At 43.9% G+C, this 19771-nt stretch overlaps 1 protein-coding gene across 1 annotated transcript in view; it reads right to left on the reverse strand.

The window, feature by feature from the left end:
• The window catches only part of RFX7 (regulatory factor X7), a 215067-nt gene that overhangs the window by 108750 nt on the left and 86546 nt on the right, over positions 1-19771 (reverse strand). Inside the window, exon 2 of the mRNA XM_073618774.1 lies at positions 8427-8460. Coding sequence (XP_073474875.1) covers positions 8427-8460 — 34 coding nt within the window. The remainder of the gene's footprint in view (positions 1-8426; positions 8461-19771) is intronic.

A 19771-nucleotide genomic window follows, 5' to 3' on the forward strand; every position in this document is an offset into this window, starting at 1 on the left:
CGCATCACCCCCTGCATAAAGTTTCGGACCAAAGAATGCGAAGCAAGTGGCCTTTGAAACAATACTGATAAGGCCGAGACCTGGCCCTTGATGGTACTCAAGGCCAGCTTCATCTCTAATCCTAATTGTAGAAAATCAAGAATTCTACCTATCACATATTTTCTGGGATGCCAACCCCTGGATTCACACCAGGATACATAAGCTTTCCAGACTCTATGGTAAATCATTCTGGAAGCTGGCTTCCTTGCATTGATCAAGGTAGATATCACAGGACCTGAAAGCCCACAACTCTTCAGAACGTGGGTCTCAATAGCCAAACCGTCAAATTTAGCGTTTGTAAGGCAGGATGGAACACTGGACCTTGAAATAACAGGTCTGGGCGTACCGGTAGGGTCCATGGGGAACCCACCGTCATCCTTACTATTTCTGCATACCAAGTCCTTCTGGGCCAAGCAGGGGCCACCAGAAGTACTGACTTCCTCTCCTGCCTGATCCTGCGAAGGAGTCGTGGCAGTAGCAGAATAGGCGGGAATGCATAAATCAGTGAGAACCGATGCCATGGTATCACCAACGCATCCGTCCCGCATGCAAGAGGATCCCTTGTCCTTGCCATAAATCTGTCTATCTTTTTGTTGAATCGGGATGCAAAGAGATTTACATCTGGAACCCCCATCTTTGACTTAGATAGTCTGCCTGCCAGTTCTCTATCCCTGGAATGAAAACTGCCGATATGCATGGCACATGCATCTCTGCCCAGGCTAAGATCTGGTTCACCTCTTTTTGAGCAGCTCGGCTCCGGGTGCCTCCCTGATGATTGACATAAGCCACTGGTGTGGCATTGTCAGACTGAATCCTGACCGGGCAACCCTGTAGCCTGATAGTCCAGGCCTTTAGGGCTAGATATATACCGCCCGAATCTCCAGAATGTTGATGGGTAAGGTCCTCTCGATCTTGGACCATAGCCCCTGGATCGTAGACTGTTCCAGAACTGCTCCCCAACCTGACAGACTGGCATCTGTTGTTACCACCGTCCAGGTAACCGGTAGAAAGGATTTCCCCTTCTTCAGGTTTTTTGGGTATTAGCCACCAATTGAGGCTCTGACGCACCGCATGAGACAGGTGCATCGGGAAGTCTAACGCCTGAACCTTCTTGTTCCAGGCTGACAGAATACTGTGTTGCAGCAGTCTTGAATGAAACTGAGCATAGGGAACTGCTTCGAATGAAGACATCATCTTTCCTAGCAGCCTCATACAAAGGCGGACAGAAGGACCCTTCTTGGTCCTGACTGTCAGAATCAGCTCCCTTAAAGCAGTAATCTTTGCCCGAGGAAGAAATACTTTCTCCAGGCCTGTATCTATGATCAGACCCAAATACTCCAGTCTTCTTACTGGTTTTAGGAAAGACTTTTTTAGGTTGAGGATCCAACCTATGTGTTCCAGGATACTTGACCGTGGTCCTCAAGTTCCCGTTCAAGGAGGCTACCGACTGGTCTATCAAGAGCAGGTCGTCTAGGTATGCTATGACAGTTATACCCTGAGCCCTTAATCTGGCCAGAGGAGGAGCCAAGATCTTTGTGAACACTCGAGGCGCAGTGGCTATCCCGAAGGGCAGAGCCACAAACTGGAAATGGCGCCCTCCTATCTCGAAGCGCAGAAACTTCTGATGAGCAGGAAAAATGGGCACATGTAGATATGCATCTCTGATGTCTATCGATGCCAAAAATTCTCCTCCCTGCAGGATGGAGACTACTGTCTGAATTGATTCCATGCAGAAGGACTGAATCCTTAGGAATCGATTCAGATCTCTTAAATCCAGAATGGGTCTGACATCCCCATTTGGTTTTTGGACCGTAAAAAGGTTGGAATAGAAGCCCAATCCTTGATCCTTTGTGGGAACCACCATAATGACCTCTTGCGACAAAAGTCGCTCTAACGTTAGAAGGAGCGACTGCTTCTTCTCTGGGTCTCTGGGAACACTTGATCTGAGGAAACGAGGAGAGGGAAATTCTTGGAACTCCAGCTTGTACCCTAAGGTTACCGTGGAGATTACCCATCCGTCCTGAAAGTCCTCCTGCCAGAGCTTTGAGAACTGTAGCAGTCTTCCCCCCACTCGAGTGAGCGGGGGCGCCCCTTCATGAAGAGGCCTTAGTGTCTTGTCTAGTAGATTTCTTCCCCCAGGACTTCTTTTGTCCCTGCGGTTGACTCTTGTTTCTTGACCCAGACGGAGGAGGTCGTCGTGACTGCCTGGAGGCTGATGCCCCTGGCGCTGGGGAAAGAGTCCGTTTGAAAGAGGGATGCTTACTCTTCTTCCTAACAGGTAAGAGAGTGCTTTTCCCACAAGAGATTCTCTTGATATAGTTATCCAAGTCTTCTCCAAACAACCTTGCACCACGAAAAGGAAACCCAGCCAACAGCTTCTTACATGGTGCTTCGGCTGATCAACTCTTCAACCATAAGATTCTACGCATATGCACCAACCCAAGTGAAAGACGAGAGGTTTGCATGATAGAATCTCTGATGGCGTCAACAACATAACATAAGGCCGCTGGAAGGTTAGCGAACCCCTGGGCCTGCTGTTCAGGTAGAACTTTGATGACCCGCTTAACATGGTCTCTTAAGTATTGACAGACTCCAATCGCTGCTACTGCAGGTTGAGCCACTGATCCTGCTAAGGAAAAAACATCCTTCAATAAGGATTCCATCTTTTTATCCACAGGATCCCTGAGCATCTGAGCGTTGTCTACAGGACAAGTCAGACTACTATTTATAGAGGAAATGGCCGCATCAATGGCCGGTATCCCCCACATTTTAATACATTTTTCTTCCACAGGATAAAGTATTGAAAACTTTTTCGGCGGAAGAAAACGCTTATCTGGGTGATCCCACTCAGAATAAAGGAGCTTTTCAAGTAAATTATGAACAGGAAAAGCATGTGCTGTTTGAGAAGGTTTCAGCGACCCCAAAAGAAGAAGAAGAAGATTCCTTAACTGATTCAGATATGGGCAACTTAAATGTGGAGCGGACCAATCCAGTAAGGATCTGTACTAAGACTTTCTCCTCTTGGGAAGCCGAAGAGGGTCCCTCTCCACCTGATTCCTCAGAAGAGGAATCATCCGTCCCATCCCGATCCTCTGAAAGGGATTCTTCTCCTTTATCCCAGAGCTCCTCTGCCTGAGGGTCTTGGGGAGCAGAGGAAGGCCTAGTGCGTTTTCTTCCACTGAGTGAAGATGTAATCACGGCCATTAATCTTTTCTCTAAACCAGTAATGGTTGAGGAAAAAACCTCTTGTGTAATGTATACAGGGGCTGAAGTGCCAGAAGTGGTTACAGACCCTGACCCCAACGGCTCTCCCTGGCTAGCTGTCCCTGGACCCTCAGGGGGGGAGGATGCTGCAGACAGGGCGTCCTCAAAACCCGACTGAGATCCCCTAGTGTCTCTGGTTCTGGGGGTATTTGAACCTCTTCTACCCATAGTGCAAAGCAACAAGGTGGAGGTATCCAAAATGAACACTGACTGCTGAGCGATGTAGTCTGGCAAAAGCCTTGCTACCAAATGCCCAGTCTGGTGTTACTTTAGTAAATGCAGCCTAGGAGAATGCCTGTGTCCCACCTTACATGCGACTGTCAGCTCTGTGTCCCTCCAAAGGCTCAGAGCACCTGTAAAGTGTGCTTTAAATAGCCCTGTTTCTGGCAATGTGGGCGTCTCAGCACGCTGACGCCCCGCCTTCGTCTTTTTCGAAAAATCGTGCGCTTCCCGCGCGAGCCGCTTCTGGGACAAGCATGGAGGAAGGCTGGGGGTGGAGGAGGAAGGAGAGAGGCTGGCAGAGATGGAGCCTGCACGTGCAATGGCGGCGGCGGTGACAGTGCGGTGCAAAACCGCCTTACAGCCCTCCTGCGGCCTCCCCCTAGCCTGGGGGGAATATCCCAAAGGAGAAAACCCCCCCATCCTACCTGGAGCCGGTCGGAGGAGCTTGTGCAGCGTCGAACGCTGAGACAGAAATCAGCATGAGAAGGTATGTGCTCTTGGCAGCCCCCGGTGGTCACAATAGGCATAGCATGCATTTACCTTAAAGGAGAAACCCACTAGAATTCAAAATTCTGTGGAATCTCCTCTTACCTTATCCAGCCGCAGGATTCTGTATATACAGACCCAATCTTCACCTCTCACGGTGGGCTCCGTTTGAAAAAACCGTCAGAGACCGGGGCCCCCTACGAATAGGGGGATCCACAGTTCTGGCCCTGTAAAGCACCCAGCCAGAAATAAGGTGTTAAAGACCCTTTTCTGATATGCGGGGTCCAGCTCTCTAAAAAGAGAAGCGTTACAGGTAAAACCTTGTTTCTTCGGACACGAGGCCCGGGTACCATCCAATTCGACCATGAAAGGACACTTTGAATGGATCCGGTTCGCCTGACTTGCCCCAGTATAGGATATCAGGATATTCCCTTTGGAGCTTCAGCACAGGACATCTTTACACCTAAGACACTGGCGTAAAAACTGAGGTATCCCTGTAAGGGGAGGGATTATATAGGGGGTTGAACTTTCTGATTAGGGTGTGACCAGTGTCCAATACCTAATGGTACCTACATAACCCATCAGTTATTACTGTGGCTCTGTGTCCCGTGATGTTCGAGAAAGAAATAACCCAAAATCGGTGTATTATTTTTAGTCTGTAGGAAAGTTATAGAGTCCACAAACTATGGTACATATACCTAAAAAAAAATGATCAATCCTGATTTACTGACACTTTAATTTCTTGAGGCCCGAAAATGCCAGGACAATACAAATACTCCCCAAATGACCCCTTTTTGGAAAGTAGACAGTTCAAGGTATTTAGTAAGAGGCATGGCGAGTAATGTTTTGTAATTTGTCACAATTATTTGGAAAATAACCAACCAATCAGCTTCTAGCTTTCATGTTTTAAGTTTAACTGAACAAGTTTACATTAAAAGCGGATTGGTTACAATGCACAGCTGCTTCAGATTCTGTCTAATTCAGTTTAAGTAAATTCCAGCCCCAGTGTTTTGTCAGTATACAAGAGGAGATGAGTGCATTCTGGTAAATGAAGAGATCATTTTTGAACATGTAGGGTCTTTAAATGGTTAAAGCTTGGGGAAATGTGAATGTTTTGCTGAGATGTATTGTATAATATTAATATATATTGCCTTGCCTTTAAGGCAGGGAGAAAAAATACAGTGGCCAGTAAGGTTAAATCATGCACCAAAATACATTTTTAAAACAGAACCAAGTTTTTTTACGATTCAGACCCTGAGATTAATAGTTAAAAATAGTGCATAAATGCTTGGAAAAGCATATGTCTTGTGGCGTTGCAGAAGGTCTCCCAGCTGCTGTGCAGGCACAGTGTAAGGTCATAGGCTTTATACGCCTCCCTCTTAATATCTCATTATGCTCCCTCATTTGCATAGGGAGCAGAGAAAATCACTGCACATAACGCTACCACTCCCAGTCCTACCCTGGTTCTCCCTTCGCATTTCGTGTATATTTTTAAAGTAACAATTGGCTGATACATGAGCAGGATACAGGTTTTTGGAGGGACAGAAATGCCCATTATAAACTTGATTCTTGCCAAACAATGAAAATAAGTTCTTATGCGGGAATAAATACACTTATATGTGGATAATGCAAATAACTAATACAGTTTAGTCTGCAAGCATACACATTATTAATAAGCAGGTTCAGAGTGTTTGCATTAAAGTGGTTGTAAAGTCAGAAGGTTTTTTTTTATCTTAATGCATTCTATGCATTAAGATAAAAAACCTTCTGTGTGCAGCAGCCCCTCTCAGCCCCCCTAATACTTACCTGAGCCCCATCTCGGTCAAGTGATGTCCACAAATTCCTCAGCCATCTGGGACTCTCCCTCCTGATTGGCTGAGACACAGCAACAGCGCCATTGGCTCCCTCTGTTGTCAATCAAAGTCAGTTAGCCAATCAGGAGAGAGAGGGGGCGGAGCCGAACAGCAGCTTCGTGTCTGAATGGACACAGGGAGCTGTGACTCGCTTGGGGGTTCCCATAGCAAGCTGCTGGGCTGTGGGGGCACTTGACAGGAGGGAGGGGCCAGGAGCAGCAAAGAGGGACCCGAGAAGAGGAGGATCCGGGCTGCGCTGTGCAAATCTGCACAGGGCAAGTATAACATGTTTGTTATTAAAAAAAAAAAAAAAGAAAAACAGAAAAAATTACTTTAATTCTGCTTTGGTGCTGCCATTGGTGCTGGTCTTTTCACTGACTACATTAAAAGCACAAAAACTTTCTAGGTACTGGACATCCGACTCCCAGGACTTATGATCCTTTCTTATAAACGTGTTGGGAAAACAGTAATTTCAAACTTTTAGACTACTTTCAGACTGGGGTGTTGTGGGTGTCGGCGGTAAAGCAGCGCTATTCCAGCGAATTTGGAAGCGGGTACCTGTCAAAACAAGGTACCCGTTCCCCCTCAAACAAAATTACATGGCAGTGCTTAAAGACGAACTTCCTCTTTTGAGTCGAGCTCCGCTTTAAGCACAATCAGCTCTGGAATGTGCACTGCTCTTTTTTTACCACTTAAAGCATATATGTAAATGTAATGTAGTATGTTACAGTGGTTGTAAACCCTAAAGTGACAAGCTTCAAGTAATACAGAGATGAAAAAAAAAACACTCCTACATAGGTTGCATCTTTTTATCTGCAGCCCTCTCCCCCTACAGTCTTCTAAAACACACAAATCAAAAGTCTTTTCTCCAACGGAGATCTGACGTGACACACTGCACAGTATAGAGCAGGGAGCTGAGTGTAATCTGAGACCTGAGTGGAGGGAATAGCCACACCCTCCTCTACACAGTCCCATAACGAAACATGTGCTTTGGGGCGACGGTTCCATTTCCTGGGTCTATCTGGTATTGGCATAACTTGTCAGATATGCATCATGCAGATAGCGAAGGAATGCCAGAGCAGACAGAAATCACGCCAGGTGCCTTGGATTGAGGTTAGTACACACTATAGTAGGATATGTTCTGTTCATGTTTCATTTCAAAGGTTTAAAAAAAATAGGATGCAGGTTAGGTATAATAGTATGGCATATTAATTGTACGACAACAATACCGAATACCTTTTTGAACATTTTCTGAGCAGTAATGTGACCACTATCTCTCACTTTTGAACCGTGTAAGAAAAGCCTCTGGTGGAATAGAGCTACAGTGAAGAGAAAAAAATGCAGCCCCAATTGACTAACAGTGCTGCTCCCAACCAGGGCCACTGCTAATCATGCAGAGAGCCGACACTGGCTGGACAGATTTAAAGAAGCTCTCAAGCTAGGATGACAATGTCACCTCTACATTGCAAACAGGACAGTGAGGGTTGTCTAATTGCTAACTAGCATGTCATTGACATTAAGCATATATGTTTCTTTCTTTACTTATATAGTATATCTCTATAGTTTGAATGAATTCAATTAATGTGCTGCGCTTCTATTAGATTCTGTTAACCGTGAGGATGTTACGGCGAGTGAACCTAGTGGGAGGATTCTTACACCAGTGGCTTTTGTCAGGAAGATAACAGACTGTACATTTTTACTTAGCAATGTCAGAGTGGTGCGCTCTAAGCACCTGGAAAATTTGAGTAATCACTTTGCACTTTAATAAAGATTATTTTGGTTTTAAAAAGTTATAAACACTATTGGAAATGATTTGTTTTTAGTTGTTTATACACAGGGATCGGATGGTAAGAAGCAGCGGCACTTAGAAGGAGAGGAAGAGAATACTTGTAGTCCAGATGGGACTAAGAAGCGAGTATTGACCAAACTTAATTGTGAGGTCACCGGCGCTAGGGTGAGAATATACCCATAAGGGAGCACGAGTGGGGTGTTGTCACCAGCTGCAGAATTTTGAGCACCTGAATCACAAGGAGGATATATACTTCAAATAGTTTTATCATTGTATGATCACTATTGTACATATGCATTTTGGAGTCATTTATTTCACTCATTTGGTATTAACACAGAATCTAATAGAAGCGCGGCAAATTAATTCATTTATTACACACATTTATATGGGAATGTGAGAAGTGCCTGTAGCTGATGCTATAGAACTGATCTTAGGTTGCTCGTAAGGTTTTTTCATTTGTTGATATTCCTATAGTTTGGCGAAAAGAACACAGAAAGTATATGAAATGCTGGTTAAAGGAGACATTTTTAGGTTCTATACATATAGATAGATAGATAGATAGATAGATAGATAGATAGATAGATAGATAATGTAATTATGGTAATTATTGTACCTGCACATGCCTGTTCATGACCACAAGCCAATCGCACACAAAACTAGTATTCCTTTCAAAAACTGTGCTGTGTGCACCTATTCTGATTCTTAAGGTTTTATTTAATACAGTTTACATTTACTGTACTTCAATATTAAGGTATTAAAGTATTCTTACTCACCAAAATGCAGTCCACTTTTGACTGTATGGATTTACTAAAGAAAACAAAAGAAACAGGCAGGTATTAGTCAAATAAAACAATAATTCAAATTAAAAAATAAATGCAAGATGATCTCTATACCCATAAACATTATACTTAAATATCCCCTTAAATTATGATTCAAGTATAACTAGATGTCAATTTTCTCTCTTTTTTTTTCTTAAGATATGGATAGGATGGTAAAGGGATAGAACCTGTATAGGGTTTTTAGTGCAGTCTGTGTCCCCGTTAAGAGAGATTCATGCTCTCCAATTGTCCTGATCAGCAATGTAACCAGGAATAAAAGTGAGGGAAATCATAAATGTTAAACTTGCCTCCAGAACAGGAATAGAGGAGAAAACTGATAATAGGTAAACCTGTTCTGATGACAACAGTCTAAGAGGGGATAATCCCTCAAAATGGAAGGATATTCTCTCACTTCCTGTTGGAGTCTACACATAAGGAAGTAAGGGAAATCACCCCATTGTCACACAGATGGCAAAAATAAAAGAAAAAACTGACAGCCGGCTGCTACATTTTTCTTTAAAAAAGATTAATTCCATTCCCACTTGTACAACTCCAAAGTTGCGTGACTTTGGATAGGTGCGACTTGGATGTGACTTCTTGTCCTTCTACAAAGTTGTATACCCACTGTTGCATGTAAACATTCAGGTATGACTTTCATGCAACTTGAGGGCCATATACTTCAATGTTGCATGAAAGTCAGACCAAAGCAGTGCATGAACTACAGTACTTTTAAGTCGCACACACACACTATATATATTTATACACACACATATACTACATACACAGTAAAACCTTGGATTGCAAGCATAATTAGTTCTGGAAACATGCTTATAATCCAAAGCACTTGTATATCAAAGCGAATTTCCCCATAAGAAATAATGGAAAAATGATTAGTTCCACAACTATTTATTCATAAGTCCTTCAGTTAATAGTCCATATAAAAGGATTATAGCAATGTGATAGGTTGTGTAACCATAAAATGTCCATTCACAAATGGAAGCCTCCTCAAGGGGATTAGAAGCAAAATCCAGCAGGAGCTAGAGTATAAAAGAGAAGAGAGACCCCTCTAAGTGTAGCAATATGGATCCCTCCGCTGTCAGTCTGTAATCGTGACCGGGAAGACTACCCTGCAGTAGAGCAATCTGAAAGCAATGCTTAAAGCGCTCGTGGAGCACAGTGCGGTAGGGATGACGTCGATGGCAGTGAGGAGGATTGTCTATGTGGACAGCTTTTCCCCGGATGCCTGCATACTTAGATGTGCCTGTTTTAATCATCAACCATGTGAGTTGCTAAATGTTGTACCTTCATTAAATGTAACCATATTGCTACACTTAGAGGCGCCTCTCTTCTCTTTTATACACTGTTGTGATATGACGCTACTTGCATATCAAGACATCGCTTGTATATCAAGTCAAAATGTATTAAGAAATTTTGTTTGTCTTGCAAAACGCTCTCAAACCAAGATTTTACTGTATATAAATGTGATCATTGGAAAACATGGGCTATGACTTGTCATGAGACTTTGAAGTCCATAGTCAAATGACAAATCGCACAAGTGTGAATGGGGTGTAACTTATATGCCACCTCTGATGGCGATGTCACCACTAAAGTTCCAGCGGTGAACATGGCAGTTGGGGTTGGAGCACAACGATCACAGCGGATTGCTCGCTGTGCAGCACCTTCATTCAAAAGCATCTTGAATTCCTTTCAAGAGCATAAGGCATTCTTAGATTGAAAGGGGGAAATTGTGACATTCAAAAGCCCCTTGCCCAATCACAGAAAGCCGTGTTAGTGAAATCAGTTAATTTACAAAACATAACAATACTCCAACCAAAGCAAACCTTTATCAAGCCCCATTTACAAGAAGAACTGTGTTAAGTATATAGTTTAAAAAGAAAAACCAGAGAAAACACAAATAACAAAACAAATATAAAACAATCCAACATACAATGCAAAATTACAGTCTAGATCAGTAGTCCTTTCTTATTCTGCAAATCTCAATGCCCAATGAATGACATCTATAGAAAAAGAGCCTGGTCACATCCTGACCACATCGGACAAAGCAAATGCACCACCACCTGAAATCCATATCACATTCCATATCACATTCAGACATCTTGAGTCATGCTCATAGATGTTGTCCCTAGATATAAAAGTACAAAGGATTGTGTTTAATAACGGTGTTGTACAGAAGCTTCCACGTTATAAGTAATGGTGTGTGGTAGAAAAAGGCGCTGCATCTGCTTGGATAAAAAAGAATCTGTCCAAGTCGTGCCTGTGTGAGACACTTCATTAGCATATTATTAAGACACTGAGTATTGTGTCCTCTGGTTACCTCAAGCCTGATCACAAAGCATTTTAATCGCAGCACGGGAAGCAGGCAGTGTCAGGAACATGGACAAAGAAGCACATCACTGGGGTAGGGGGGCATGCTACAGTGCGGAGAAACATTTGGAAATTCTGTGCTACACCTACGGGGTGAAGAAAATCTGGCGCTCTGAATTATTTTTTGCCTTGGGTATAAGGCTGGTTTCCTTCAGGACGTGCTGACCTCCTTTTACTGTAAAAATAGCCCTGGGATGATTCTGACAGGCTGAGGCCAAATCAACGCCAAGTGTACAGGAGGTAAATCACATAGAAACCCAACCTCAATGTGTTTACACCCATTTATCCTGGCCCTGTGCTCTGGTATTAAAAGTAAACCAATTGTGACACTGGCACTGCTAGGTGAAATACAGAATTCTCTTACACATTAGAACAGTCCTGGTTATAACAGCTGCTGCTATAATATCGGTTTCCCATGGCTGCATCTAAAAACAGACAACGAAACTCGGAGCAGACGATATAGTACACTGCTGCAGTGTAAAATGTCAAGGTTGTTATTTACCATTTTCTGAAAAATCTATTATGTATTGTTCTGTGAACAGTAAATGCCATTCTAGATATTCTGCTATAAAAAAAATGCAGGAAAAAAAAAAAAAAAGTAGAAGAAAAGGCATGGCAATAAGTCCCTGTTAAAGCGGAACTAAATTCTCACAATCAAAATTAACTATTTTTAATTCTTATGCTGCTAAAATGAGTAAGTAAATAGGAAGGTAGATTTACTTGTTTTAAACTTTTTTTCACATTTCTTCAGCTACTTCCTGGTTTTTGGCCTAGGCCAAAACGATGCCATACATCCCAGGAATCTTTATGGCCATTTTTTTCTTTTATCGGGAGGAGCTCCTCAGCTAAGCACGCCTGACTGCCTGCATGTAGGAGAAGTCCAGCCAAAGCTTGTTTGGCTGTAGTTCTGTGGATCACAGGAGTGCAGTTCGTTTATCACGCCTGTGACCCGTTTTCAGCAGAGAGCGGGCTGAAGTCTGCTCTCTGCTGACATCACAGAAGTCAGTCCAGGCACTGCGTCATCCCGATAATAGTGTCTGGATCCGCCAGGTGCCTGGACTGATCAACGTCTCAGACTCTCAGCTAGCCACTGAGAGCCTGAGCCAGCCACCCTCGCCACCTCCACAGCCTAGCGCTCCAGTGAGCGAGGAGGGAGCAGAGCAGAGAGCTGTGACTGACAGTCGGCAGCTCTCTGCTCGGGGAGCTCTGAAAACCCAGTGATCCGCGGTGTTCGATCGCTCGGTTCTCAGTGCAGAGGGGCCGAGGACTGATGCTGCATCCACCGAGGTAATAGGATTCCTAAAAAAAAAAAAAAAAACGAGTTATGCAAAAAACGGTTCACAGGAGTGCAAATCGAACTGCACTCCTGTTATCCATAGGAGAAGTCCAGCCAAACGAGCTTTGGCTGGACTTCTCCTTTAAGCTAAAGGCAGATGGATTCCTGGAAGGAAATGCTAAATGAATCATCTGCCCTTGTGCCAGATGGCCGCAGCTACTAATGCTAGTGGGGATGTTATTCAAAGTAATTTTGACGTAAAACACGTATGTCGGGACTATAAATGGGGCAGTAGCCAATAGCTCTCGTCTCTTAATTTATTCTGAGCATGCGTGGCACTTTGTGCATCGGATGTGTACACACGATCGGAATTTCCGACAACGGATTTTGTTGTCGGAAAGTTTTATAGCCTGCTCTCAAACTTTGTGTGTCGGAAATTCCGATGGAAAATGTGTGATGGAGCCCACATACGGTCGGAATTTCTGACAAGGTCCTATCACACATTTTCCGTTGGAAAATCCGACCGTGTGTACGGGGCATAAGAGTTGCTTATGCCTCTCTAGGCTATTTGTTTAGACAAATATCAAGATTACCAAAATCTTGTTTTAGATACAGTTGCAAAAGATTGGATTTATCAACTTTATTTCTATATATACACCTTTAAAACTGAACATTGACTGACTGCTCAAATGCATATTTGGTAAATCTGTTTGTCACTGCTGTTTCAACTCCATCTGTAGCCATGCTCACATTATTTCAATGTTTATTTAGCCATTAAGTCTTACTTAAATTATGGGTTCCCTTATCTTTACAATTTTGGCCTTTTAGTCCCCTTGCAGTTTGATTGTGGTGTGAAAGTTATGCCCCGCTAGCTGTGTTCCTAATATGCCCTCTTAATTGATTAATTGCCAGATTCTATCCACACCCAACACACAGTATAAAGACAAGGCCTTCTTTACGGGGGAACACAAACAGGGGGCTGCACATACAGGGGTTCTTCCAAAGAAGTGGGGTTCTTTAAATAAGTGGCACTTCTGCTCTTGCACTTCAGCGATTTGCCCAAAGCAAACTACAACAGACAGCAGATGACCACTATTACAAATTATCTCACCTTCCTCTCTGAAACATGCTCTCTTTACCTCTCCTCCTTTTCACAATTGTTGCCTCTCTCCTCAAACTCTCTTTTCTTCACCCCTCTGCTCCACCCCACAATCTGTACATATCACCATCACTTCTCCCCTCCCCCTATTACTGCACTCGTCACCTCTTTCTAACTCTAAGCCCACTTGCTAACATACCCCCCAGGATACTGAAGCATGTCCCCTCATACAAATCATATTCTCATATTACCTCCCTCACTCTTCTGCTTCTAACTGCTGGAGATATTTCCCCAAACCCTGGGCCTCCCTTATTTAACTGTGTCCAACACACCCATCACCCTACACCCTCTGGCAGTAGTCACAATCTACGCAATTTAGTCTCCATTGCTCTTCTTCCCAACACCAGCCTCCCTCTAGCCTTCGCCCTCTGGAATGCCCGCTCTGTCTGCAACAAACTCACTGCTGTTCATGACCTCTTTGTCACTAATTCCTTCAATCTACTTGCTCTCACCGAAACCTGGATCCACGAATATGACACCCCTTCTCCTGCTTCCCTATCCCAGGGTGGCCTTCACTGGACTCACTCCCCTAGGCCTAATGGATGCAAGGGAGGTGGAGTGGGATTCTTCCTATCCCCCCAATGCACCTCCCAGGTTATTCACTCTCCTCCCTCTTTTTCTCTCTCATCATTTGAAGCCCACTGTATACATCTATTCTCTCCTACTTCCCTAAGAATTGCTGTGATCTACTGGCCCCCTGGACCATTATCAACTTTCCTTGATGAGTCTTCTGCCTGGCTACCCTACTTCCTCTCTTCAGAAATTCCCACAATCCTTCTCGGTGATTTCAACATCCCTGCTAATGTAAACACTCCTGCTACTTCTAAACTTCTTAGTCTAACCTCTTCATTTGACCTAAAACAATGGGTACAGGCTTCTACTCACTCTGATGGCAACACCCTTGACCTTGTATTCTCCTACCTATGCACTCCATGCAACTTCTCAAACAATCCTTTTCCTCTCTCCGACCATCACCTTATTAGTTTCTCCCTCCCCCTGTCTTCCACCACCTTTCCCTCCAATCGCCTAACCATCACCTGTAGAAATTTTCACAACTTCAACTCCTCTCTCCTCTATTCTGCTACTGACCACCTCTATGACAAAATCTCTCCTCTGTCCTGCCCCAACCAAGCCACGTCCATCTACAATAAATCCCTGTCCTCCACCCTGGACAAGCTCGCTCCCCTCACTACACGCAGAATCAGGCCTCGACCCCTACAACCCTGGCAAACTGATGACACTAAAATTCTCAAAAAACGTAGTCGCGCTCTTGAGCGTCTGTGGCACAAGACTAAGTCTCTCAAAGACTTCAACCAATACAAATCTGCCCTCCAAATATACTATTCTTTCCTCCACACTGCCAAGCAAACCTATTTTACAGCTCTTATTAACACCTTCTCATCTAGTCCCCGTAAACTCTTCTCTACCTTCAACTCTCTACTTTGTCCTCCACCGCATCCACCCACTGGCTCACTCACTGCCCAGGAGATCGCTAATCACTTCAAAAACAAGATTGATACAATCCACGATGAAATCTCCGCTCTACAGGTATCTCCCCCAGCTAAGACCCCATGTCAACAGGTACAACTGACACTCCCCCTTTTCAAATCTGCTACTACAGACGAAGTTGCTAAACTCCTTTCTATCGCCCACCTAACCACCTGTCCCCTGGACCCTATTCCCTCTCATATGCTACGGTCGCCCTCTGACTCCATCCTACACTCTCTAACCCACATCTTCAATGTCTCCCTCACCTCTGGCGTCTTCCCCACTGCTCTAAAACATGCACTGGTCACCCCCATACTTAAAAAGCCGTCCTTGGACCCTACCAATCTTAACAACCTACGCCCTATCTCCTTGATCCCCTTTTCTTCTAAACTCCTTGAACGCCTGGTTTACAACCGAGTGACCACCTCATTAAAAACAAACTTCTTGATCACCTTCAATCTGGATTTCGCCCTCAACACTCCACAGAAACTGCTCTTTTAAAACTCACAAATGACCTAACTACAAAAACCAACGGACACTATTCTGTACTCCTACTTCTGGATCTTTCAGCTGCCTTTGACACGGCTGACCACCCCCTCCTCCTCAAAAAACTTTACTCCCTCGGTCTCCGTGACTGTGCTCTTCAGTGGCTCTCATCCTACTTATCCCAACGCACCTTCAGTGTCACTTACAATTCTACTTCCTCCACTCCTCTTCCCTTCTCTGTCGGGGTCCCCCAAGGTTCTGTTCTTGGACCTCTTATTTTCAATCTACACCTCTTCCCTGGGTCAGCTGATAGCCTCTCACGGCTTTCAATATCATTTCTACGCTGATGACACAAAAATCTCTCTCTCCACCCCTCAACTCACTCCATCAGTCTCCTCACGCATCACTAACTTAATAACCGACATATCTGTATGGATGTCACACCACTTCCTCAAACTCAACTTGTCCAAAACCGAGCTTATAATATTTCCTCCCTCACGTGCCTCTTCCCCTGATTTGTCTGTCAAGAGCAATGGCACAACCATCCACCCGTCCCCAAATGTCAGGGTACTAGGTGTTATCCTGGATTCTGAACTCTCCTTTCGGCCGCACATCCAATCACTTTCCAAAGCTTGCCGCCTCAACCTCCGCAACATCTCTAAACTACGTCCCTTTCTAACCAATGAAACCACAAAGCTCCTGATTCACTCCCTGGTTATCTCTCGCCTTGACTACTGCAACTCCCTCCTCATTGGCTTACCTCTAAATAGACTATCCCCCCTTCAGTCCATCATGAATGCTGCTGCCAGACTCATCCACCTTACAAATCGCTCAGTGTCTGCTACCACCCTCTGCCAATCCCTCCATTGGCTGCCACTCGCCCAACGAATTAAATTCAAAATACTAACAATAAGTTACAAAGCCATCCACAACTCTGCCCCCAGCTACATCACTAGCCTATTCTCAAAATACCAACCTAATCGCCCTCTCCGTTCCTCCCAGGACCTCCTGCTCTCTAGCTCCCTCATCACCTCCTCCCATATCCGCCTCCAGGACTTCTCCCGAGCCTTGCCCATCCTCTGGAATTCCCTACCCCAATCTGTCAGACTGTCTCCAAATTTATCCACATTTAGGCAATCCCTGAAAACTTTCCTCTTCAGAGAAGCCTATCCTTCCTCCATCTAACAACTGCATTATTTTCTCCATTAGCTCATCCCCCACAGCTATTACCCTTTTGTATAACTTGACCCTTCCTCCTAGATTGTAAGCTCTAACGAGCAGGGCCCTCTGATTCCTCCTGTATTGAATTGTATTGTACTTGCACTGTCCTCCCTAATGTTGTAAAGCGCTACGTAAACTGTTGGCGCTATATTATTATTATTATACAGGATTTATATAGCGCCGACAGTTTACGCAGCGCTTTACAACATTAGGGCAGACAATACAAGTACAATACAATTCAATACAGGAGGAATCTAAATCCTGTATAATAATAATAATAATATATAGTTTAAAATATATATGTAGCCATGTGCTGGTTGTTTCACTTTTGCCATCATGGGACATTCTTTAACCCCTTCGCGCCCAAGGGTATAACAAATCTTAATGCCCAAGCCCAATTTTGCAACTTTGACATACATACCGTACATATCATCACAACTACTGTGTGCATCCAGGTGGATTATAACTTGTTTTTTTTTTTCAGGATAAATTGGGATTTCATTTATCGGTAAATGGTAATGGATATCTCCTGCTTTTTTTTTTTATTATCAAAGTAAAACTGGGCCAAAAATAGTAAAAAACACAGCCGTGCAGAGTGCTCCCCAGCACGAAAAAAGATAAGCAAATATACGGCCCCACTGAAAAAAGCCCAGTCCAGTGGGGCTGCATATTTGCATACGGTCTGCGTAAAGGGGGTTAACTAAGATTGCATTGAGCTTAGTTGCCTCTAGTTTTCAGCCTGGGGATCGTGACAATTTCCTGACTGCAGAGAGATAGAGAGACCACTACTGAAAGCGGGGGATTGTGGGACAAGTAGTCCGGAAAGCTGGGATTTAAATGGATCTAATGCTGCTGCAAACTACAAGTTCAAGCTGGCTGGACATAGGAGGAAATCTGGGTGAGGTGATATACAGAACAATCTGGGGAGGAGCTCTCTCTCTCTTGGAACTTGAGAGAGGAGGACAGGTTTAGGACAGAAGCGAGAGGCTAGGCCCCCCCCCCCCCCCCGGTTGGTGTGAGTGGGCATCAGCCTGGATGGTGCAGAGGGTTTTACGCAAGTGAGCCTTGTTCCTGGAGGCAGATCCGCAGTTACTGGTTTCCCACTGGAAGAGTTGCTATCCAGTACCATTCTCACCTACACCCACACAGAAGCTGCTGAATCTCAGGGTCATCGGGTGCACAGCCAGGCATCTTATACTGGTTGCAGATCCTTCAAAAGCCCGAGCCTTAGTATCCTCAGGATTGGTGAATATTACATACAAAGACACTGCATGCAGGCACCTTTACCCTAGCCTTTCTACATTAAAGGCCCTCCGCTGGGAAACACTTTGCTATGCTATTCGCCATTGCACAGCAAAATCTTTGGGACCCTGTATAGCTAGCTAAAGGATCTGGATACTTTCACTTCAAGGACTCTTCCCTCCCTCCCAAAGGAATCAGCCCACCACATTTGTTCACTCAAGAAACGCTTACTCAGATTGTGCATTTCGTATTTAGTTATTTCTGTATGCCCGTGGCATCAGGGCTTAGAGGGAACTAACAAGTTTTTTCTTCCCCCTCTTGTACCTGGGGTCATAGGCATCCTTTAGATCTGTTGGTTCATACTTCCAGGTTCACCGTTACTGCCATTTCTTTGCATAGCTCTGTATTTTTGTTTATGCTAAAGTTGCATTTTGGGAAAAAAAAGCACATATTCTACATTTCCTTTCCGTTGTTAACTCAATAATATCTAGTAAAGTATCTATTTGCAATTTGATATTTTTTTTGGTGTCTTGTGCATTCGTAATATTTTGTTGAATAATGTCAGAACCCAGGGTGTCAGAAGTGTCAGGAGGCTTGCAAGGTCAGGGCAACCTTTGGGGACAGTTATCTTCAAGCTGCCCCTATGGGGGTGCCGCTACATATATGTAGATGGGGGCAGACATATTTGCTCACCACATACTCTTCCAAATTTACAGCACTACACAATGGATCAAGCGTATGTAATTTTGCAAGTATTACTGAAGTGGGAAGCAGGAACCCCCCAACAAAAATTATGTCAGGAGGGGGGTGGGGGTGAGCGAGGCCGATTAGTGTTACTTTCCCTTTTAAGTAAAAGTGTGCTTTAAGCTAATGTTAAGGATGGACACAAAGTGAGTCTGTACAAAATATAAACCTCCTTTTAGTGGCTAAAACACATTTTTCTAATTTATACAAAGATGTTTTATTACCCATCTGTACCCAAAAGGAGTCATTTGACTTAAGGCCGCTTTACCGTGATTTTGATGCGATTTCAGGGAATGCCTGTGTAAACTTGAGGTCTATGGACCTCAACTCACATGAAAGTTGGATCAAAGTAGTACAGGGACTACTTTGAAGTAGGCACGACTTGAAGTCGCACATATATGAATGGTTATCATTGGAAATCATGGGGAATGACTTACCATGCAAAACCGCAGTCCCAAGTCGCAGGACAAGTCGCAACAAGTGTTAAAAGGGGCCTTAGGCTACAATCACACTTGTACGACTCCAAAGTTGCTCTGACTTTGGAGTGCAACTTTGAATGGGTGCAACTTGGAACTTGGAAAGTCGGACCAAAGTAGTGCATGAACTACTTTGAAGTTGCTGCAACTTTAAGTTGTGCATATGAATGGGTATCATTGGAAAACATGAGGAGCAACTTGTCATGCAACTTTGATGTCCAAAGGCAAAAGGGTCATTTTAGGTCAGAACAACACAGCCTTGTGGTAAGATAACAAATTAAGTAAAGCTAAGCCACCTATCATGTTATCTCTAAAGAAGCTTAGGATTACTAATTAGCCCTTCAGCCTGTCATGTAACCTTTAGGCCTATGTCACATTTGTGATCCTGTCACTGGTGACAATTCACCACCATCAGTTACTGATGGAGAAACATGTTGATACAGGTATTTCTCTGCCTGTCCTGCATAGCGATCCTTTCATCAGTGACAGGGTTACTGGTGTGCCATGGGCCTTTTTTCCCACACAGAATATCATTGAAGAATATTGTACAAAAAATATTATTAGATACACAGCCATTAAAAGAACAATAGCAATATTTTGTACAACTGTTTTATAGTGTGATTTCATGTTGTTGTCTCAGATACCTTTGAGACCACATATTCCCACAACAACTTCCCTAAATAATTGTTTGTATTGATAACATTTATCAAAAATAAACTCCTTCACAGAAAAAGATTTCTGGAAATGTAAACAGTGGCAAGGTCACCCAGTTTGGGTACACACTAGGGTTGATTTACTAAACTGGAGAGTGTAAAATCTGGTG

Source organism: Aquarana catesbeiana, linkage group LG03, assembly GCF_042186555.1.
Source record: "Aquarana catesbeiana isolate 2022-GZ linkage group LG03, ASM4218655v1, whole genome shotgun sequence".
Taxonomy (NCBI): Eukaryota; Metazoa; Chordata; class Amphibia; order Anura; family Ranidae; genus Aquarana; species Aquarana catesbeiana.